General features: G+C 38.6%; 1 protein-coding gene across 10 annotated transcripts in view; it reads left to right on the forward strand.

Moving 5' to 3' along the window:
- The window catches only part of LOC122570308 (venom dipeptidyl peptidase 4-like), a 296,735-nt gene that overhangs the window by 173,031 nt on the left and 98,638 nt on the right, over window positions 1-25,066 (forward strand). For all 10 annotated transcript variants that reach the window (XR_006317782.1, XR_006317783.1, XR_006317781.1 and 7 more), the window contains one exon: window positions 2,298-2,497. Coding sequence is in view for 7 of the 10 variants with exons in the window: in XM_043732434.1 (XP_043588369.1) it covers window positions 2,298-2,497 (200 nt within the window). In the remaining 3 variants the exon portion in view is untranslated. The remainder of the gene's footprint in view (window positions 1-2,297; window positions 2,498-25,066) is intronic.

Below are 25,066 nucleotides of genomic sequence, written 5' to 3' on the forward strand. Positions count from 1 at the left end.
TCCCAGGATAGGCAAATTGTATACAAAGCCTGTGTATACAAAACACGCAACGCAAATTCTCGATGTTGATCTCGCTTACTCTCGCCCAGCTCTGTACAATCAACCAGACGAAACCAGTCTGTGTAACAGGATAGAGATAAATATTAATCAAGCTGTTGACGGGACAGATCGAAAGAAGGAACGAATCGAGCTTAGAGCGTAACGTCGATATCCTTGGAGGATCGTTTTCTGTAACACAGCAATCTCGACGTACGTAGCGCTTTGGTTTACGTCCGAGCCGCTTTTACTGCCTTTGAAATAAGAATACCGACAGATCCTGAGGAGCTTGTATGCATTCGACCACGCCGGTAATCGCGGCATCGAGAGCACACGTTACTCCTTTCAGCGTGTTTGTGGGTTGCGGGCGTTTGTAGCCTCCGGTTTGTTTCGTATCGCGTCAGAGAGTGCTTTCTTCCGGGGCAATTCTGATCGAACAAGATCGTATGGCTGCTTGTTACTTCGCGAACGTAGAATCCTCGACCATTTATATCTCGCCGTTTTATCGTGCTGCAGGTTACGGAATCTCAAACGACGCCGTTTTCCCCTCGACTTCTTCCTTTTCTTCTTCTTTTTCTAACTCTGTTCTTCGATCGTTTCAATTCGAATCTCGATCGCTTCTCGTTAATATCGACGCTCGTAGAAGGAGTGCCGAGTAAATGGTAACGACATCACTCCTCCTGTTCGTCGAAGACCGATGAATACGACGATGAGATGGGGTTAAGCCACGAATAACTTGAGCGTTAACTGGAGTTAGCCGATATTCGAGATGCAACGCGAAAGCAGATTTGGAGCTGCACAGTATAGCTTAGAAGATATACATACCTATTCGAATCTATTCCAGATTTGATTCCATAAGCCTATTACACTTCAGATTTAACCCACGATTAAGTCGCATTTGAATATAAGCAGTCTTACCACGTTGGGATATATTGCAGCTATTGTCTTTGATTGGCATTCGTTCCTTGTTGCAATGTGTTGAATCGTGGAAATTATTTCCATTAAACTTTATGCAATACGGTAGTACGAGATTAAATACATTAACCGTTCATCCGTTCTGCAGTTCATAATCCATAATAAAGTTTATGCACTTCTGTTGGGGGATTACAGATTTTCCTTTTTCCAAGCATTCCTTTTTTCATATCGACTCTGATATTGTTTCTCGGTTTCAGTCGTTATAAACTCTTACGGAATATTAATAATATATTGTCAATATATTATTAATGTATTCTGTGGAACGAGAATTAAAATGTTAACAATTCCGTATAATTATTTGTTTCGGGTTTCATAATTCGTCGATTGTGGAAATTTCTACGTCGAACGAAATTTCAGTCGCGTGATTGTGAGTAGAAGAGCATTTGAATCTTCGCGCCGAAATATTGTTAAATTTGCTAGACAAACCGTCACCTTAGTGTCGAGTGCGTAGTGTTAATACGTATCACGTCGTTTACAATGTCTCAAAGTAATAATTTATCAACTGCGTAATAAAAACATGCTTTAAATACTTCCTTAGTGTATCGCGAGTTTTCTATTATTTTTACTATGTTTAATTAATACATATTAATCACATAGTTTGAAGTGCATCGTATAACCTAACCTGTCAGTTACGTATCTGTATGTACTTATTGCTTCTTTTTACGTTTATGCATTATTATTAGCTTCTATTAATACAGGTTTGTTTAATAACGTAGTGGACATTATTGCGATGAAATTAAATAGTTTTCTAAAATCTTTTGTTCGTGTTTGTTGGATCGTTCATTTGGCTGTCAGAGTAACCTGTAACTCGTATTACGATTATGTTTTAGCTTCAAGATAATTTTTACACTCAGTTATTGGTTTTCTTTGATATAATTGAGCGTACTATTTCATATGTTTGTTTAACAATCGCGTTTACTACTACATATTATACATTAATTGAGTTTGCTAGGCGTCTGTTTAATAATTTATTTTTCTATTACACATTTATTTAACAATCAAGTTGACCATGAATTATACCTCGCGCGTTTAATAATCAGATTCACCATTACATATTTGCTTTAATGTTAGAATTATTAATTTGTAATATGCATCTAAATACGTATAACATACATAATTAATAGGAATTAAAACAATATAGAAACGATTAGAGGTTAGGGTATCTATTACGCCTCTAATTCATTGCACACATTTACATATAACCTCGCAAAATATTTCATATCCTACGAAATAATACATATTTATAGGAAAAAATTGTAAAAAATTACGTGAACCAATTTTTTCAGATCAGAGAGCTCGTTGACTGCAAACGACTCGATTTCCTTGCAACTGGCAACCTGGGCACCACAAGGCAATGCACTGGTGTACGTGTACCAGAACAATATCTATTATAGACCGGAAGCTGAAGTGGCCGTCGACTATCAAATCACAGACACCGGGGTCTTCGGAATTATTTATAATGGAGTACCGGACTGGGTCTACGAAGGTAAGTTTCTTATCCCTTATTCAATCCATTTTATTATTTATAGGGATACCATATGTTAAATCGTTTTACGTCAGAAGACTTTAGACAACGGGATACGCCGATTCAACGAAAATCGATAGAAAACGCGATTTTCAAGTGAATTCGCGAGTTTGTAGATAGAGTGGATTGTTTGCACACCTTCTACGATGTACAAGATGTAAGTGGCGCGCGTGTATCTGTTTGAAGAAGTACGTTTACAAGGACCAAGCGTTTAGACGAACAATTCCATCTGTTCGATTCTTTGCTTTGTACACGGACTGTTTGCCCTCCCTCTTATCTCCCGTGTTCTTCGCACCTCTACTCGACCTACCACTCTCTTTTCGTCCCTTTTTTGATCCTTGCTCGAAAATATTCCCCGTAACTACACTTTCGTAAGAAGCGTTTTCTTTTTCATTTTAACACTTTTGAATTACCTTTATAGAAATGTATAATGTATGCACGTTAAGCAATATTCAATGGATTTAATAAATTTTTTTAGGATCTTATGTCATATACGATAAATGTATGGAGCAATTTCACGAGGAACTTTTCCTTCTCGAAGAAATCTGTCGACCCTTTTAACAACGAGTTGCTTCAAGTGCGAAACAACAAACAGCATGAATTTTCTGGATGATAAACAGTATATGAAATGAAATATTTAAAGCTCTCACTCATTACAACGTATCAAAATTTTGGAATCTCGATTTCTCACTCTTACGAAGACAGATAAGTTTAACTATCGAAATCTTAGGGGATAAAGCGCGATTGTAATGCGCGAGTAATTGCGTAACAGCGCGGTTTCGCTAATAACGGCGTAACCGCTGTCTGGCAGTTCTTCTGGAATAAACAAGCATCACACGGCTGAATTCACATAGTTCGGAGCGGAAATAGCGTTATCACGACGAGGTAGTTGCACACGGGCCGCCAGCAAGGGTTGCATACTTCAAAATTAACTGGATCGCGCTACGGCTATCTCGAATAAAGGGATTCGCGCGATTTCCAAACCGCGAAAGCCTGCCAATTTCGAGCTTGTAATGATCCGCTCAATTTGACTCGTATAATTATTTTTAATAGATGCCCCTCGCTTCTAGGAAATAATTGTTAATTGGCCATTTTCAAACGGCTCGAAATTCGTGGTTTTCTACATCGTTCCGCATGATTTCGTACCTTTTGTTTCTTTTTTTTTTTTCATTTTTAACAAAAAGATTTTCTCTTTTTAAAGAGGGTCATATTGGAATTTCTTTTTCATTGCATTCAATAATGAGGAAAATTCTGCTCTTTTTGCTTCTTGCAAGGATAAAAATCAGTTGTTTCAAATGATCGATCTCACTATCCAGATACAGAATTAATACTTAATTCTCTCAAAAATGGACAACTTGATTCCATAAATTTAAAATAACTCGTGTATTTTCTAAATTGCTATCTGCATCGCTTCAATATTACTCCATACTTTATCTCCATATTCTCTACGATCATAAATTCAGTAACAAACAAAGCTTCTCAGCCCCTAATTACCCTTCCGTATAGACTAACCAATTGATTCCAGCCAACTACAACGGTACGACCTCATTGTCACCCAAGAAATTAGTAGCTAAAATTGTCTAGCAGCCGTCAACGACCCTTAATCCGCGGAATAATATCATTCGGATACACATAGAGGCGATTCTAATTCCCCATTTCCATTATCTTACGCTATAGCGTAATGTAACGGTGCCATTGCGCGTAATTAAGCCCTTAAGTACCCGTACATTTCATAAATCATTATCAATACATCTCACACGCAAATACAAACATCTATTACGTAGAAAGTACTAATACGTCATAGGTACAAGGCTAATCGCTTCGTGTAGCAAGCAATCAAAGAATAGGTAATAAAAAATAATATTTAATTTTCTTCACTGAAAATTTTATAATGTAATGAATTTTATTCATAAATTCTATAATAAATCTATGTTAAGTTTTAATTATAAATTTCATTTATTTTACAGTATTCAAAAGCTCAAACGAAAGTATTTAAATCAACCATAACGTAAACGGTTTACTCGCATAGAATTTTCAAACGGAGACATCGATAGGAAAACTTTTCGTCCCTATCGACGACAACCGTATTTGAAGGATTAACGGATACAGCCGCGTCGGTGGTACGAAACGAGGAAAAAAGGAAACGAAGGGATGAAGAAAAAATCCCTCGTTGAATCGCGGTTATCGCGTATTAACGCGATTCTTGCCCCAGATCGAACAGTCATGTCGACGTCGTCGATGCAATATTTTTTCGTCGGCTCTTTTTAGCCACGCGTTCGCCGCCCTTTGTACGTGTGCAAGTCGGATGAGTTTTCGCCCCCTTGGAACCGGGAACGATAATACGTACCGGGGTCGTAATTCATACAGCTGATGCTTCGGGGGACGTTGTGCGCGTTTGCATATTTCTGAGCCTTCATCAGCTCTTTGCGTCTCGCTCTATCCTCGCACTGCTCGAGTACGTTCCTTTTGCCGCTGTCGTTTGTCTGGTATTTCGTTAAATCGCGCACGAGCGAACGAGCGAAGCATAAAAATCCATCCGAAAAGCCGCGGGAAACCAGCCATCCATCCACTTTTTCAAGTCTTTTTCTATCGTGCAGCGATAGGTTCGAGATTTTGGTTGGTCGCGCGATTTCGAAAGTAAGTGAAAACGAATGCTCTTAGAAGAATTAAACTTTTGGTAAACTGATGTTTTCAATTCTCTGAAATTCCCTGTTCATTCGTCTTCGGTCATCTGTTTATCGATTAAAATAATCAAATTTAGGTAGGAGAGTGTTTCACTTGTGCAAGGGGTAGTATACTGTGATATACTGTACTCTGAATATTTTCTATTTGCTTTTGCACGTTCTGTGCGTTTTTGTGTCTCGAAATTTCCCTCGATCGTATAAAAACGGTTCGCTCGTAATCGTTCACTTTGTAGTTCGTTAGATTTCAATCGATGGGACGAACGGTGCATAAAAATTCATCGGAAGATGCTCATAAAGAAATCCATTCATCCATCATCTATCCACTTTTTTTTCACCACTTTCTTCTGGATAAGGTGGTTGGGCTGATTCATCGCGACGCGAATTCAATAAGATCTCCTCGGCTGTGTAAATATTTAAACGCACATCTCTGTTCCTTCTCTTTCGCCTGCTTCTTCTCTCAGTTCTCTATCGCTGCTTCTGTCTTCTGCTATTAATGTCGTCTGGAATCCGCAGAGTCCTTTGGATCGCGCGTCCTACGATTCGATTAGACACAGCTCCCGGTAGGAAGGGTAAACTTCGCTCTGGATTAATTGCTGGCCGATTGTCCACGGATTCGACGACTGAATCGGATTCATGATCCGGATCGTGCAGGGATTAGCGCCGCTGGGGTTCTCCCGTGATTTGTTTACACGCGAAACGAAGTCTTTGACGTTGGCCCACGTCGTGGCTGTACGACTGACGCGAAAACAGACGGACGGTTTCGAGGAATTCCACGCGTGCTTTCCATTGTCCTCGTAAACACGTGTTAAAATATCTGGCACATTCGGATTTGTATTTCTGTTATTCGCAGAATTCACGATTTCATTTTGGCAAAAAGCGGCGCGTGTCGGTGGAATCATATAAATGAAAAAGTATCTCACCGATTCCTCGAAACGTTCGTATTTCTGGTTAAAAAATTCTCTTGAAAATTGCAGCAGAAAGAATTTCGCTCAGAATTCCATTCCTTCAATCGAAAACAAAATGTTTCTATTTTATATACTCGCTGCTTAATAACAAAACTATTTTGAAAACTATTCCGGATAGCCCAGTTAAAAAGTCCATAACGGCAAAAAGAATTCCATCGAAAATTCCAAAATACCTTCGGTTAAGAGTAAAATGTTTCCACCATACAGTAACCGTCTGATAACAAAACTATTTTGAAAACTATTCCAGAGGATGCGCGAAATGTTGTGTTCTCAATTTAACGAATGCTCCGTATGCTGGCCCGAAGAAAGAAAAATTCCACCGAAAATTCCTCGCCATCGACTGATCCTCGACAAACTTCGCGCAGCATCGCCTCCACGCTAAAATGAAAATCCGGCACATTTCTCACGATAAACGTTCGTTTGTCCCGTATCGGGGATATTTACACAAACAGGAACGTGGAAGCGCGACCCATGACCAGAAACGTTCGACATTTTTTAACGCGACAGAGCGTGGACGAAAACAATATTTTACAGTCACTTTGCATATGCATTACTCGCGATGAATGCCGCCAGGTCTGGCTGGCAGATTGAGTTTATAGAGGCAGAGCGCCGCGAAACAGATACGCATTCGTTTCCGCGGAGAATCCGGAAATCGATGGGCTGTCGCGCGCGGCGGATGCCGCCGCTGGGATGGTTTGGAGGGTCGTGGCGCGTGTAAATCAGCCTTTATCCTAAATTCTTGCCCGCGAAATCCTCCCCGGAGCCACGCTGCCGGCGTGGCAACTGGATAAAGTATGCCGTCAGCAGGAAAGTCTTCGGCTGACGGTGAACAAAATACAGGCTGTTGAAAAGTTCCTGGCACGCCTTTCGTCGACGCTTTGACACTTTATCGACGTTCTCTACCCTCTGTTTCTGGAACGCGTACTCCCGCCCCCTCCCTCTTTCCGGAAAATCAGTCGAACAAATCAGATACGCGATGCAATAGTCCTGCAAGAAGAATTTAGGCCTCGTACACTTGGCTGTAAACCGCGGTTGATTTATCACGGCGAGAAAATTGCAAAAATTGATCGTATTTCATCCAGAGCGATACACTTCGCGCAAGTTCGCATTTCGAACAAAACAGTGTCGGTCTTTACTTTCGAGGAATTCGTAGCGAAGCGACAGTGGCAAGTCTAAGATCTAGTAACAACGAAACAAGGATTGATATTTTACTAAGTTGATCTGACGCTGGCTTTTTCAGTCGCCAACATTTTGCAAAAGCTCAGCTTTCATTTTTCGCATCCACCGTGGATGAACTATGTGGACGAACAGTGTCGTCTGACGAGTGGAACGCACATCGAAGAACATAATTATGAACGTGGTTCTTCAGTGGTGTCTGTAGTAATTTCATTAGTGTTTTTGGTCTGACTGATGAACCGACTTCGTGTCGCTATTCTTTCGACGGATCAGACAGGATTTCTGAAGGTGGATGATTTCAAGCGTAAAACCGGCGTCGATTTGTAAGCAGCTTTGCTGGGTTTCGAGATGGAGTTGCTAAAAAGACGGTACTTCGGACTTAAATTAATAAAGCAAATATTATAATTTCCGGATCTCGACTTGCTACAGAGTACACGGTATTTTCGTAGGCTCTGCAAGAGTGGATGGAATTTTAGTAGATAATCGAGAAGCGGCAAGTTTGTGATCCTTTTTCCAGTGGATTTGGAATTTTCAAATGACCTTTTAAATACGCAATCGGCAAATTACGCCCAATTGCTAATTAAAAATATTAAAAGTCATATTGTTTGAATTGACAAATTTAGAAAAAACTTACAAATGTCCTTTTAAAATTCTATCTTTCCAAAATTTATCGCAATGGCGATCTTCCCCTATACGAAAACAAATCTACTTGTTCAAAGAATTCAAAGTTCCATAATGCAATCGATGAAGTGATTTAAAATGTTCGGTGAGTAACATGTGTATGCCGATTGCTTTTAAGTAAAATGGTTGTATCCCTTTGTTCGCGTGACCGGTAACTTATGCATCAGGGCATTAGCGTTGAGAATGTTGGCCAGGTTACGTTCACATATCCTTCTGATCTCGGACGGTATTAAATTTGAACGAAGCGGATTTATCTAATGCGGCATGTTCAAGGAACTACGAGGTTCGACAAACGTTAATTATATTTCATTAGCGTCGTTAACGAAAATAGACCTGGTCGGATGGAAAGCCTGATAATATTATAACCAGTTGTGTATCGCTATCCCGCGAGTATATCCAACTTTCTGTTGCTCTACACGCGACAAAAGTTGCGAATATCGCTTTCGTTATCCTTATCGTTATCGTTTACAATTTCGTATCTAAAAATCAGTTTATTTATCACGGTGCCGTATGAATCTATCAAAGTTTCGTTTACAACGTCACTCCTCTTTGATTGATGAAGTGGCATCGTCGATGGTAGCTAAACTGCAGATTTGTATGCATTTGTAGGAAATTTAAAAACCTAGAAATGCGTGGAATGCGCGTAAAATGGAAAAATATATGCAATATGCAGATTAATTTACCTGTTCGTTATTTAAGCTGCAATTTTTATTTATATCTCGTTTCCTTCCTAATATATTTTTTGATGTATCTATACAAATATGAATTTGCGTAAATATCCGCGGCGTAATACTAACAATTCCCTAATTTTTTCCACCGTTATGTTGAATTAAACTTAACAATAAACTTGGAAGAAAAATATCTTAGACACCAAATACCCTGTCGGTAGTCAGTGAAATATGTAAATTCCATTTAACCGGCAGAACAACAGACGCCGGTTATTAAATGAAGTTTATCAAGCAAGTGCTCGAACAAGTTACGCAACACTTGTCATTCTGTCGGATTTACTGTCACGCCAGTACTTGGCAGAAATATTACGTGGAATGAGCCGCAAAATCGCGTAGCGCTTTGCAAATAACTTGCGCAATCAGAACGGAACAACCATCTCCTTTCTCCCATAGCTTTGACGTTTGCATTCGAGCATCGATTATTAACGGTTGTTCCAAACTATAGTATAACTGGTGGCTGTGACCGTTGCCACGCCATGACCAGTCAGACGTAACAATTTCCTTAACTTCGCGTGTTCTCCACGAATTTCCAACTCTCGCTAGCTCTGTCCGTGTTATTTTTCGGTACATCTGTTTCGATTGCATCTTGAAAACGGTGCAAGAGAAAATACAGAGGAAATGTTAGGTCGAATAATAAATTTATTCGCGTTTTCTTAAAACAGCGCGTCGAGTGTTATGGATTACAGTAAGGGTTTTCATGCGTTTACAGGAAATTCGAAGAAAGAAAAACGCGCACGATGCGTGTAAAATGAGAAAATACGTAAAATATCGAAAATAGGACGCTGATCTTAACGTTTGGTAGATGAAACGAATTTCCATTTAAATTCTGTTCCTTCAGATAGTTCATAAGAAGATATGAAAATGCATAAAGATCTAGTCATTATTTTCTAATCAAAGGGCAATACTATTCTCGCTTTTTAAGTAATTTTTGAACTTTTTAAATAATTGTTGTGGCATTTATTCCACATTTTCAATTTACCTTTTGATATAGAATTATCTTCTCGATTGATTTTCCCACGGTCGCTGGTGCATCCTGCGCGGTAGAAGTAGTTTCTACGTGAAAAGTGTAAACGGCCTCGTAGACACATTTATTTCTTGGAAATATCCAAGCAACCTGCTCTACTTTCCCAGCGTAATTAATCAGAGGTAACAGATGCAGAAGTAAACCCGAGGACTTAAGCAGTCCCTCTTAAAGCCGCAGTTACCTCGACGTCGGAGAAAATATCATTCATAAACAACGAGGACAGAGATTCTTCCAACCCGCAGCAATTCTATTTAAGGTTACGCAGAGACAAATTAAAAAAGTTGCAAGATCAAAACCATTATGAACGTTGAGGAAGCGCTATTAAAATTAAAAGCCGGAAATTCGAGAATTAAATTTTAGTATGTTCAGAAAGCCTCCGTCAGTGTCGCGAAACTGCTTCGTATCGGAAGACGTTAATTGGAATTTTAGGAATAAATTGGCTGTCAAAAATATTCCTACGGAAATAGGTTAATTAGTCATCAGCGCCAGAATTTCGGAATTCGAGAAATAAGTTTTACTGGTTCAACATGATGAACCGTCTCGTTACTCGGAATTTTGAGGATGAATTGCACGGCTAGAATGCAAGTAATTCGTAATAACTTTGAAAACACGAAAGCTTTAAAAATTTATTACAGAAGATGAAAAAATTGCTCGACTAGCGCATTTATAGATGCAATTTAAGAAGAATGTCGCTGTTGCATCTTTTAACTCTATTAATATACAAAGCTACGTGAAATTAGTACCAGTACCTGGTCTATTATTCTGAACCATACGATTTCATTTTTAAACGATGTTATTACATAACAAACATTTGAAAAACATCAAGTTTATAGAAAATACCAATATCCCATAAAATATTGTGCATTCGTCAGGAAGAAAAGCAAAATTAAAAATTTCGTTTTTCATCTTTTGCTCCAATTGCCAATCGGAATCATCTTCGAACATCGAGAATTTTCCTGTTAAATCTTCCCAAGTTTAACCACGCAGCTTCGGAGTTCCCAACTTATTCGGTATCGAATGGGTGTCACGTTATCTGAAATTTCTGTGGATGAATTGCAGTGGAAAAGGTAGAACGATAGCGCGGCCGGCGAACGTTGGATATCGGCCGAAGCGTTATAAACGTCAACGCAATTTCTGTCCCTGGCGAAGTACACGTGAAACGCGATAGCAATTCCCGATACTGTGCAAACTTCGATTCCTGTTCGTTTTTCCTTTCGAAACGAAAGAAGCGTTTGCGGTTTCCTCAGACAGATCTTTCTCCCTTTGACAATCGGCTCGACCGGTCCAACCGCATGAAATGACTTCTTCCCTTTATTGTCCGAATAAATCGCGTGATATCCGCGGAAATTCATTTTACTGTTCGATGAAAACGCGGTTTGTCTAACCTGCAACCCGTCACCGGTCTTTCTTGTCCTTTTTGACGATCGTATCTCGATTTGTAATGGTTTTGAAGCGACACTACTTGTTCTATTTGTTTAAGATTAAATACGCACGATGTGGAGTGGTTCGTACTCTGCTGGTGATCATTTAGGGTGTTTATTTCTTCTTGGCTCAGTTCGAAAAACATGTTAAACTTGATGTTTGCTCGTGAAAAATTTGTTTCTTTGAAATTGGAACTGCCGAACCTGTCAATTTGAAGGGCTATGCAAGCCTGAAGATTTAAACGAATAGGCATAAATCTAACATCTTCTTTCGCTTACAAGTATTCGTTGAAGGATGAAGATTTTCATGGAAAATTTTAAGCAACATCTTAACAACCTTGTGTTAATATTTTTTTTATTACATGAAATTACAGTATGGCGGTGCGATGCAACACTATCTGTCCCCATTTGCAGCAGAGCTCTGTTTGTTGCAGTCAGCTGCAAATGCCACTGCAATGGAAAAAGTACGAAATTTCTGTGCGAACTTGGACAAAAACTACCTTCGATGTAGCGTACGAGTTTTTCATGATTTTGAAAAATAAGAAATTTGCGGCTTGCTAAGGAGGAAATTATATTTTTCGCCGAGGGAAGTAAACTTTTTATAACATTTATAAAAATTCAACGGTTTAAAATATCAAAGAAATTATACTCTACATTGTAGATAGTGTAATGCGGAATAATGTGTAAAAATTTCAAGTTAATCGGATGAAAAGTTCCGGAAATTCACTGGATGCAAGGTCGAGAAACATAGTTCCGGGAAAAACGAGTTTAAAGTTCTCAATTAATTTTTCTCTGAAATAAAAAGAACGTTTTAAAAGTTTACCCTTAATAGATTTCGTATTTGGTTTCTTTTAAGCTAGTAAAAACGTGTTCCTATATCAAATTTAGTTTTAAATTCGATTCAAATAAAAAATAAAAACATAATGTACATAGAATGGAAAGGATATAAAAATATGATGAACGTTTGATTTTTATAATCCTCGTGAAATACGTACTATTTATATCTACGTTAGTATTATTACGTTGTTTCCGCAAAAATATCCGAAATGTATAAACAAAGATTAATTTCGATCCTGTTATTTTCATTATATATAAGTAAAAAGTATCTACAATTATCTGTATGTAGTATTCTGTTGTATAAAGATCTTGTACACTTAACTGTACATCACGAAATGTCAATTTATAATGTTTGACTTGTTATCTTTGTGATGATCTATCACGATCACTCTTCAGGCATTAGTTGGTTGAGTATTGTGGAACAGCGTAACTTCCCAGTGGATATAGTGTTTGTCTTCGAGATCTCAAGTAGCATTATTGTGGCTGTCTTGACGTCTTGGGGCTTACAGCTTGTTGCTTGATGGTACACAGAGGACTTCCAGTCCACAGGAATTTTCGCTCTTCCATTTGATTCTATTCCTGAAGAAATTATTTCTTAATACGTACATGTCTCTCCCGTGATTTATGGTATTAGTGTGACGTGTACTATTTGTTTCAATGATGTTATCGACAATCATACGTTGTCAAAAAGATTCCTCGCTACTCCCATAAACGCGTTGTAAAATGATAAACGTTCGTCAACCAGTAGAATCTTGCTTGACTAGTCAGACCATACAAATACGACTATAGCTATCCAGACAACCACACAATTCCCAAGAGGAAAAGCGAAAGAGATGCATCTCATTTCCTGTGAACATTTTCCAAAGCCGGACAGCTTCGTCAAGCGTCAAAGCTTTCTTAATTAATCACCGATAATTGCATATTTCAAAGAATGGAAAAGAGATCCTTTCTGTCTACCGAACACTTTGAGCGAATGTGATCAGCGAGCAGAATCTTGCTCGGTCCAGCTGGAATATTAGCATCCCTGCGTTAAATAAACAGCAACAACTGGTTGCTAGGTGTTAGCCGGTAATCGATAAAGCGTCAGTTCTCTCACATCTCCTCTAATCGAATCAGTTTTATCGGTTTAAAGCGGCGGACCGCAATTGGCCGGAACCGATTGGCAGGGTATTTGCTGTCCGCCGGAAATTCCGATAAGCATTAAATGAAAAATAACGGCTGCTAGCGAGCCCGATATTTGTTTGTCCCGACAAAGGCAGTCGTGTTTCGTGAATTACGATCGTCGTGTTTCATTTCCTCCGACTGTTCTACGACTTCAACCACTCGTATCACTTTTGCCACCCTCTTTGCTCTCTTAAGTATGCAATCCTCACACGAGTAGCTCGGTATTCGTTACTTTAACATTTTTTTTTTATTTATGACGTTGATATATTGTATTTGTTTTATAGTAACTGTATCAACTGATCGAAGCAGGTTTGGTGAACGGACAACAGAGTACAAGTCAAATTTTTATTAAGCTTGGATACGCTAATGTATTCTTCATTACTGTCTCTTGCTCGCGATTCTAACAATGCAGGATAATTCCACTTCTTTCTTGCTCTTTTACAATGTCTACAATTACACATTGCACTTATCACGTTGCACTTTAAACGTTACAAGCGCTTCTCTGCAAAACTGATGATTCTTACTTACACCTTCGTGCCCGTCCGTCGGTAAATATTTGTCGCAGTCATAGTAACGCTATGTCATTACGATCTTCAAGACAAATTTTAAATATTCCTGGGAATATGGTGGCAACGTGCGAATTTCATCATAGATTTGAACGGTTTACTCCTGGAAAATGAAAAGTGCAAAGTCGCAAACCAGATGGAAACGAAACATAACAAAAGTATAGAAAGTCTGAAACTTAAAAGCAACGAATTACCTGCACATTATAAGTCAAGGTTCAAACTAACTGCAAGTATTGTTAACTTCTTCTTACCTTAATACGTTCCAGCTTGTATTTGACTGGAGTCTACGGAGAGCCGAAGGCGCCATTCAAAATGTTTAAAGGGAACACGGTTGTGTTTTTAATGAACCGTCGGTTCGCGACGATAACACGGTCTCTGGGTAATTATTGCGAGCTCCAGCTGGCCGAGACTCGACTTCTCCTCGTCTTGCACGCGTGACAGGCTCGTTTGGAATTTAGCTCGGCGGAGGCGCGCGTTTCTTTTCGCAATTTACCAGGCTGGTAGTCAGTTGCCGGCGACACCGTTTAAATACAACCCGTGCAAATTGTGCCCGAGAGACTGTTTTTACGCGTTACACGGCTAAGGATTAAGTAGCTGCGACTACTCTCCTCAACTTAGCAGCTAACGAACGGGATTTAGCCGACGCTGAGCTTGATATCTTGGATACTTTCCATCGAATAAAACATCTGGTTGATGTTGAATTCAGGCGAGATTCGTGCAATTCAAAAATTTATTTCGCGTGCTGAAACAATGATGGAATTTGCGTACGTGGAGAGAGGAATTGTGGGAGATTGGATTACGGTGAGAGATATGTAAATAATGAGTAATTATGAGGGATTATTTTCAATGTTACTTTTAGTTTCTATAAATTGTTTTTTTTTTTTTTCATAAAACCTATATACGATACCTTGAAAAAGTATTGGATGTGTACTGCTTTTGTACGTTAAAATGAATTTTGGAAGGGGTGGAAGCAACCCTGAAGCTTAAGCATCGAAGGTATACCTCGTGGAATTTATTGGAAACTGTTATCAGGTCGTTCAGATGATTGATCAGGATCAAGTTGGTACGTAGTTACAACGTCAATTTTTGTTGCATAATGTTGATCTATGATCGTGCAAATTTGCATGAGGATTAATTGATATTTTAATAGAGAGAGGTTTAATGAAATCTAAAGATCAAAGCTCAGTGAACAAGATTGCTTTGGTTTATAACGTCAATTTTTGTTGCAAAATGTTGATTCACGATCAGGAAAATTTGCATGGCGATTAATAGAGGGGGATTTAATAGTATCGAAAGATCACATTTAATGTCAACATTTTTCAGCTGCAATCTGATAGAATGTTTCATTGTACAGAGCAATGTTGTTCGATATTATAACAATTGAAAGCCATCTGCGACCTAACACACTTGTAATGAGAAATATTGCTCGAGACAGATTTATCGCGTCACAATGCATAAGTCGTGTACTGAAAAAAAAAATCGATAAGTAGATAGTCAATCAATCGTGCTGGAGCAAACGACAGGTCGCTGGACAGAACCTATCGTCGCTTTAATGAATAAATCGTTGTTGAATCGGGAAACATTAACAACTGGGTCGTCGTTAGAGAGAAATTCAGGCAAAACCGATATGATAGATGTCGGACCAATCGTCATTTTTTAATTTATAGCTAGATACGTCTGTATATTTACGTCCTTAATACGAAGAAGCATTATTTTCTGTTGCAGCCTCCGAATAATTTTAAATTCAATCATACTTTTTTGTCATCAGAAACTTGTTACACGTTTGAAGAAAATATGAGAGAATTATTATTACATTCTTCAATTTTATGCATAAAAGATTTCTTACAATATTAAACATTCTTCTTGACGCATTAAAATATTGAACACTTTCTTGTTTCTTCCAGTGATTCCCTGTTCAATTTCATTCTCGAAATGTTCAGTTTCATCGTCGAATTTATTTATCGAAGTGACCAAATTTATTGTTGAATTCCATTATCGAGTCAACCAAACTCATTACTGACTCTCGTTATCAAAATGAACAAGATCGTGGTAAATCTCGTATTAGTAAACTGGCCGAAAAACAAAGGTTCATGGAACAGAAAAGTATTAAAGGTTGAGATAAACTACACGGAAGGCTTGCGGAATGTGGATCCTGAGGTTCGTGTAACCAGGCTTGTATCCCCAATCCCTGGAAGCCTGGTCGTGCCTGGAAGGGATGGATATAATTGGGCGGAGAGTTTTTTTCATGCCATCGATACAAGCGACGTAAGACGAAAATCCTCGTTTCAAGCCTTTCTTCTTTTCAAGATCGTACTCTTCGCTCCTTCTCTTCGCCAGTCGTCCCCGACGGCGATGGATGTGACATTAATAGAACGGCGGAGGATTCAGAGAAATCCTTTTCTCGAAATCCGTTCCCGCTAATGGAACCTCCTTTCCACGGGATTCCGATTTCTGATCGGGTTCCGACGTATTCTCCTCGTCCGCTGTCACCGCGGAAAGAGTACACTCCGCGCAGAAAGATATTTATCAGTCCATGCACCTCCTCGCAAAATACATAACTCACGCGCCAGAGTTACTATATGACCTCGTGTTATGCTACTTTCGCGCTATTATTCCCGATAAATCGCGAGTTTTGTTACGAGTAATCGAATAAGTTGAGTAATTTGAACTTGGCAATTTCTACAATTTCGCTCGTTATATCGTGAAATTTATAACGAATTTTATTATAAAGAAGACTCTATCGATAACGTTGGAGCTCGCGAGTTGTAAAATTTTGAATTTCAAACTGTCACGACGGTGAGATATTTTGCTATTGGCTTTTCAGGATAGGCGATCGTGTTTCGACTTTGCACTTGCGCCTGGCATTTGCATTTTGGACCGACGTTTCGCGGACGTTGCAGTCTACTTCTTCGTAGCCTGAAGCCGAGAATTTCTGCTCCCACTGTCTCCATTTATGACGCGCCAAGTTTCGGTTGGCTGATCAAACTGATGACCGAACTCGAAAGTTCTATCCGAATGCTCAACTCGGAAGATCGTACCGGAAGTTGTTCAATTCGATTGGCCAATCGAATTAAAAAAAACCGGGAGGATGAGTTGCCAAATCCGCGTTCATGTTATACCCGCTGTCCATATGCAAGTGCAAAGTCCAATCGCGATTTCCTACCCCGAAAATCCGATATCGAGACAAGTTACAAAATTACTAGCAATTTGTAGCAATATCAGTTCAATTGCGCAAAATTACTCAAGGACAACTCTTAATTTCCTACAATTATCGAAGAATTCGATTTAGGTTAGACACAAGCACTTTTTCACTTTTTGAATCATTTCGCTTTTCTACTCAGCTTAAAACACGTTCGCTTCTTTTTATTCCAACTTTGATTTCCCATAAATTTTCCTAAATTTTCAATTTATTTTTTTCACGATAAAATACTTCCGGAGAACAATATTTCGATCAATTTTTTCGATCTAGCTGCCGGTAGTACGCAACGAAGAACATCGCGAACGATGACGCGCCTTTCGAGGCCAGAGAATAGAGAAGGGGTTGCGACCCCTTTTCTCCTTGTTCATAAGCTTTTCCCTCGCTTTGAAGCGTGAAAATCGATCGTCTTTGAGCCAGAGGTGTAACAGTAGGCGAAGAGAGTGAAACGGAGAGAACTTGCTGTTTCAGTGCTAACCCTTTACTCACCGCGTACAACAGTCTCTATAGAGACATCGAATGTTCATACGCATTCACTGTTCGAACATTGTAGTCGAATAAGAAAATCAATATTCAAGCCAAATAGAAGGAACTAACAAATATTCGCTTCGAGCTAGTGGTATACATCGTGCTCGTTATATCAATCAATTTTGAAAATGTACTGTTCCTTAACTTCGTTCTTCTGTGATATAATCAGACGTAATGCTCGCAAGAAATGTATCGTACAAAGGATATTTCTTCTTGAAATATGCAAACTTAGTCAACGCAAAATTACACACGTTAAAACATGTTTCTATTGCCTGGAAAAGAAGAAACATTGATAAGGATCGTTTCTGCTATAAATTCTCCAATCTGCCAGAGGATACAATCTCCAAGTGGAATTCCCTGACAATCACCAGGTTCTTTCAGGTCTAATATTTTCCACAATCCACAATTCCAGCGTCGGAGAAGGTTAATTCGAAACAAGAACGCGAGAATCAATCGGTAATCGGATGGCCGGCGCCACTCGAAATATCGATTCCGCGAAGATGCAACCATTGATATCTCGTTCTAGAGGCCGATATCAAGCTCCTGCGTGCAATATCCCCGCAGTCAATAACATCTTCCGGACATTTATGCAACGTCCAGAGAGTTGCTATCGGCGACCGTCCTTGCCTGAATATCCAGTGCAAACGTTCTATGCATACTGAATGGGTCGTCCAGTACAATGGCCACTTTTCGTCGGTGAAACTTAACCTGCATGCGGCGTACGCCCGGAAACGTTATCGATACTCTGGTGTTCGCATCGTCATCCACGACCTCTATGTGTTTCACTGCATGTGAGCTCTCTATACAGTGTTTCGAAAGCAATAAGTCAAAGTTCGGAGGCACGTGGTATTGAAAATCGACAGGAATTAATGCAAATATTACAAGACAGATGAAACATGTTCGCGCCAGTAAAGAAACTTTGAAATTATCTTTCCAAAAGTTAATCTCATTAGTCATCGACGATCGAGTCGGATTTCTCGAAACATCTGTCCGAGATCGTTTCCGAGGATTTGCTTTACGACCTTCTCACAATAAAATGATTTTTTTTTTTATTTCCATGTATTTTACAATCAATTCTCATTGAGAATTATAAGCAAATTTTTCTGGCCTGGTACTATGTCGTGTTTAATAAGTGTTTATCGCCTGTTTGATTCTAGTTGAATCTAGTGCTTAAATCTAAAGGGCAACGTCCTTTTAGCCTGCGGATATGATCCAACGTGTCAAATGATTGAGTAATTAGTGGTTGATTGAGTAATAGTTTTGCTGGTTGTTAACTCTTGTGTTATATCTGTTACTGAATTTGGATATTTCTTCTTTCACTGTGACTATCTTAAGGTCGCGATGTATCGTTTCGTTGGTAACATATCAAGGTGCATCTATTAAGAATCTTAGAGTTTTCGATTGGAATCGTTGAATTACTATGTTGGAATTATTTGCTGTTCCCCATAGTTGGATATAATGATGTGAAGAAAATTTTAACGTTGCGTTTAGTGTGGGCATTGAAACGAGGCAGGAAAGTCTTTTAACCCTTTGACAGCGTAGTAAAATATAACGAAGAGCTCGAAGTGAACGATCTGACAAACGTTTATCTGATTTCCCGCGTTTCTATTATCAGAAACTATATATATTTTTTACGTTTGTAGATTCATCGATAGGTATCTTTAAAATTACTCTGAAAGTAGTAACTGGCACCTCATACACGCCGTCTTGCTTGTTAATTAAAACTCTCAAGATTTAATATTAAAAATTTCTTATTAATTGTAACGAGGAGTACGTTACCCGAAGTTCGATCGCAACTTTTTAAAATATCGTGTACAGGTGATCGTGTCAGTGAAAGTTTTGAAGCAATAGGTTCGGATCGACGAGCAAAAGGAGCGCAAACGCGGTGTTGTGTTCTGTGGTAGTTGCAGAGACTGTCAGTTCCACGGAGAAAGTTGACAGAGAAGGCTGGTGTCGCGGTAACGAGGATGCGGCATAATGAAAGTGGATCGATTTTCGGTCACTGGGTCGCCTTATGCTGGAATAGCAGTGCTCCGGAGCAATATTGTTCCCGGTTTGAAGCCTTTTGCGGTATAAAACACGTTTACACTTGGGATGGCAGTTGTGTCCGTTAATGCGTTCAGCTTACCGCATAAGAGAAACGTTCTATAACCTGTGGTGTATATACCGAAGCGTTAAGGACGTTTTCCTCCCACTATGAATAACTTACACTTTTAACCCTTGCCACTCGAAACGCTATGCATATAGTTGTGTCGACGCGATCTTTTTTTCTCTTGTCATGAATAAAGGTAGAATTATAAAGGTAGAATTTTCTATTATAAAATGCTTCGTTCTTTTTTAAAGACATTTCTCGTGGGACAATTTTTTAAGCAAACTTTACTCCAACTTCAGCTATAGTCGGCAAATGATTAAATTCGATTTTATCGTAAACTATATTTTTGATTTATCTCTGTGTAAGGAATCACGTGCTTTTAATTCTATCGAAGTAAATAAGTTGTGCTTCTTTTGATTCGTTTCAAATTCAATTACAAACTGAATAAAATACATTTTATTATATTGGTTTCATGTTTGATCAGTGTAATCATGATAGTCGAGTCTCGTAACAAAGCTAATGAAAGCTGAAAATGTTTTACAATGTAACACGTATGATACGAACGTAAATGTTTTCTGTGTTAATTTCGTTAACCGGAAATATATTATTTGAGGTAAAAGATTAGTATTGTTTTAGCGAATAGTTCGTTACGCAACGGATACAAGTCATCGCGTAGCAAATAGGATGTCACCTGACGGAAGCAAATCGTATCTTAGCGAATAAGGTCATCGGTGAACAGGAGCGAATCATATCTTAGCAAATAGGTTGTTATCTAGTTGGGGCTGGTCGCGTTTCTGGTGAAATAGGTCGTCAGCGAATTGAGACAAGTTGAATCTTCGGGAAAATATCCGATTTAACGGAAACAGGTCGGCTCGCGATAACGAGTACTGTTTCTAGAACTAAAACACGAAAGTAGATGTAAGTTGGACTGGAAAATCGAATTCCGAAAATTCAAATAAATTGGAAGTGAGGATTTCCAAATAGGCCAAAGTCCCACTGAAATTGTTTCAAACGGATGGAAATCAGAAATGTAAGTTAAAAAGAAGAATTTCCGAGTAACCCAATAAAATCTCAATAAAAATACTTCAAACAGATGAAAACTATAAATCTCCCAATTCTTGGCATCGATAATTCCAAAGATCTTCAAATAATGAAAAATTCAAGTAAATTCTAAATAAGGATTTCCGAGTTACCCAATAAAATCTTAATAAAAATACTCCAGACAGATGAAAATTATAAATCTCCCAATTCTTGGCATCGATGATTCCAAAGATCTGCAAATAACCAAAAATTCAAGTAAATTCTAAACAAGGATTTCCGAATGAAATGCCAATAAATTGGAGGAAGAGAAGGTGGATATTTCAGAAACCTCAGTAAAATACCGAGTCCACCAAAAATAATCATCGCCGTAACGCGTTTCACGAACGAACCTCTACTACTTAACTCCAACATTCCGTTATCTATCGTTTCCCAATTCCACCACAAAACGGTCCAACAATCGGCGCAAACAACGGGTCCGTTTCACCGAGAACAGCGTCACGGTGGAAGGACTTAGCGTCGCGTTGCAGTCGGAATGGGAAACAGATACACATCGCGGAATATTCACGTTTCAAACTATCGTCGGGGGCTAAAGGGTCGGTCGCGGGGGATGAAACGATCGTGAATACAGCGGCGTTTGCAGGAGCTCACCTGCTTGAATTCGGCTGTGAGTTACAACGGTTACAACGTTACAAACATATCGGGTGAACGAACTTGTACGTAAAACAATACAACAGCCGCCATACCGACGTTCAGCTGTTGCTGACTCGAAACGGAAGACGGTGAAAAGGCATCGATAAAAGTCTGTCGCGTTTAACGGGACAAAGACTGTAAATTTCGTACGCCAGTAGCTCGCGATTGCAATTAGTCGAGCCATTCACGTGCTCGCAACTTTCTGTTTCTCGCTCTTGCCGAGGCAACTGATTCGCCGATGTCGCTGTCGCTTGTATTTTGTTTTCTACGCGAAATTCATGCGATTAGCGAGTTGTCTTTGGCGGAGATAATTTTATGGGCCGTGCTTAACACACGTTGCAAATGAAATTTGTATTTGGATGTGGAAATTGCAAGAGATGCGTTCGTGGGGTAAATTAATATTCCTGGAACATCTCTATTTCCAATTTATTCGGGGTAATATTATTTAAACGTCGTTTGGAAATGTCAAGAATTACTGCTTTCGGCGAACGTTTGAAAGTTTCTGCTTCCATCTTATCGCCGTAATTACATTTTGACTTATTTGGAAATCCTGGACCTTGGTAACACCCTTGATAAAAATTTGGAAATCGCGAGAGTTACGAGGAACAGGGAAATTCTTATCTTCAATTTATTTAAAACAACTGCGTTTTGTATTATGTGAAATACTCTTTTTCGTGTGTTTCGTAATTATTTTTATCGAGCTATCATTTGCTATATTTTTTTGCTAACGGAAGGTTCGAAAATTTCTTGCAACAATCATATAAATTACTCTTCTTCTCCTTACTTTCCTAAAAGTTGTTACTGCAAATATCGATTATAATTATCTACTTGGTCCTTAATCTAGTCCTTTTATCGCCTGTTGTCGTAACGATTTGGTTCGCCTCAAAATCGAATGTCCCAGAGTATATAGAGGTTTCGGGCAACATGATCGAAAAATGCGATGAAACGCGTCGGGTTTAAGTTGATACTGAATTGACACGTTACGCGTGAATGGCCGTCGAAATCATTACGCTTCGACACAATTACGGTGCCAGATAACAGAACTGTCGGTCAGTCAGAATAGCCATTAATTGTCGGTGCGCAAAAACGGAAATCGGATAATTGGATTTCTGCCGCGTATCGGCCCGATGATGTAGATATCAGTGCTCAAATTATGAAACGATTAATAGACGTTCAAAGGATCATCGATCATTCAAACGCCTTATGAGATGTTCGTTGTACCTGTTCTATCATTTATTTTTTTGCCTGTAAACTATCGTTTTGTCATTCTATGTAGTACTTTTTAACCTGTATTCCGTTTTATTTATTTTGAATTATTTTACGTTATATCATATTTGATTATTTGCCGTATCAATGTTTTTAAACCGTATTTCTTCTCATTAAATATCCTGTGTATTTTTGTAGATGATTTTATTTATCCTATTAAAATTGAGATTTCCTCCTTTCATACATATATTTTTAATACGTATAATTTCCTCTCTCGTGCTAAAACCGCGAATTTCCTCTTTCATACATGACTTTAATTTTAATTTTTATATGCATATGTAAACGTTTTTAGGATTTAGTGAAATATGAATTATACTTCATGCGTATAGAATGCGTTATTAATTACGATAATATTAATATTAAAACCGTAGCCAAACAACGAACAGCCTTTGAATTTAAACTATTGACGTTAAGTCACAATAACATTTTGAATACGACTGGGATCACGAATCATCGTTAATCAAAGTAATTTCCACGTTCTATGAACTTTCTCAAACACTAATTAGTTTCATTGTTTCGGTACTTTAATAATTGTCAGTTATGATATTCGGAAATTAGAAAATAGAAGAAGAATTTCCAAGTTCCTAGTAGAACGAAATTTCTTCAAATTTTTAAACAACACAAACTTCGTGCAAAATCATTCCAAGTGAATTGCAAATATAGAGATTCCGAAATAGTCAGTGACGATCAGTCGCAAGATTTCCAAGTATCTGAAAATCCAAATAAATTGGCAACAAGAATATCGATATCCTAAGGAAGTTAACGAATAACGAACATTTTAGGAAAATAATAATTCTCGCCCCCAAGAATTACTACGATCAAATATGAAAAGGTTGACGTATTTTCTTCTTTTTCTTTTTTACACGTGTTGTTACCTGATATTCGCACGTTTATCGAAAACAATGTTATAGATATCCCTCGGTATCCACGTTACCATTGGAAAGATAAATCAAACGGCTTGGTATTTTTAGTTAAACAATCGCTTGTGTAAAATTCTGTGAACTATAAAATTTCATTCAGCCTTGTCGGTATATTTTTTTTCACGGATTTGTTCGCGAATCGACGAATGAATTTTTTTTTTTTCAGTCGACCATTTCCCACGATTCTCTCTCCCGAACGAGGACACAATTTCTCTCCTTTTCTCCCTCTCTCCCTTCCTTTCTCTTTGGTTTCGCTTTAAAATGTATAAAGCGGTCACCTGGATACGGATCGAGTCACGTTCGCTTTGAGCGGGGTTCAGAAGGGTCCCGTTAATCCGAATTCACCGTTTAACGCGAATCTATCCGCGTCGCGGCGGAATGTTACCGGAACGTGACCGGGATGCGCTTTTTAATGCGGCCACACGTGAATTTGCTGGAAAAACAATGGGGAACTCGCGATTAAACAGAAGTCCGATCGTCCTCGTAATTCATTTAACGTCGAGTGTCGCAATCCGATCGGATACTCGGAAACCAGAAGTATCGTGTCGTTAATTAAAATATTTCACACAAAAGAAAAAGCAAGTAAATGCAAGTATTATGTTAAAACGTAGGAGCTGTTTAATCAATCCGTAGTGGTCCGATTAAAATAATATACTATCCGATGAATTTTATGTTAGAATAATTAGTTACGCAACGTGAAAATATTTCTGCTGAAACTGAAATTGCGACGAGTTATTCTAGAGCTAACGACCGATAATGTTAGGTCGATACGTATGAGATCTCGTTTCCACGAAGTTCCAGTTTAACGAACCAATATTATTTGTTATATTTTTCATCGTTATGCATCTGTCATACAGGCACCGATAAACGCGGGAATATCAGACAAAAATACGTCGTACCTTTAGTATTTCTACTCCTACCAACTTCTGTAAGCTTAGGCAAGATTTTGTAAAAAATAAAAGAGAAGAAAAGAAAAATGGAAAAAATGAAGAAGGAAATAAAATAACGAGCAGTCTTCTTCCGAGGAAGAGATCTGTTTCCGTAGAAGGATCTGCAGCAGGAAAGCTCACCGGTGGTTATCTTTAATTAGTGAAAAACAACTCGTCCACATCCCTTTTTTACGTAGTCAGAAAAAAAGTATGTCGCCGCAAAGCTATCCACAAACTCTTTACAAAGAAACATTAAGCAAGTCTGTATTTGCAGGCGTCTCTTTCACAAAGTATCCTTAATTAATAAAAAGAAAAAAAAAAACGGAGAAGCTCGGTTTCTCTATGCGGGGAAACTTTTATCTTTCAGTGAACTACGATTCTCGCCTATGGTAACCAGAATTCATTTTTAAAGGAGCGATCGATGTAGATCGACGGGGGACTGGTTTCAGTCATTCGACTTAAGCGAAGTTCCATTGTCTGAGAATCGAAAGACGATTATTAATAGAATCCTCGCCAAGAACGAACGTTCGAACGAAGATTCCGTGGAATTTCACTATTGAGCAATTTTTCAGAATCAATAATTCCAAGCCTGCATGGATTATTAACATTATGTCTTTATCTT

This window comes from Bombus pyrosoma, linkage group LG8 (assembly GCF_014825855.1).
Source record: "Bombus pyrosoma isolate SC7728 linkage group LG8, ASM1482585v1, whole genome shotgun sequence".
NCBI lineage: Eukaryota > Metazoa > Arthropoda > Insecta > Hymenoptera > Apidae > Bombus > Bombus pyrosoma.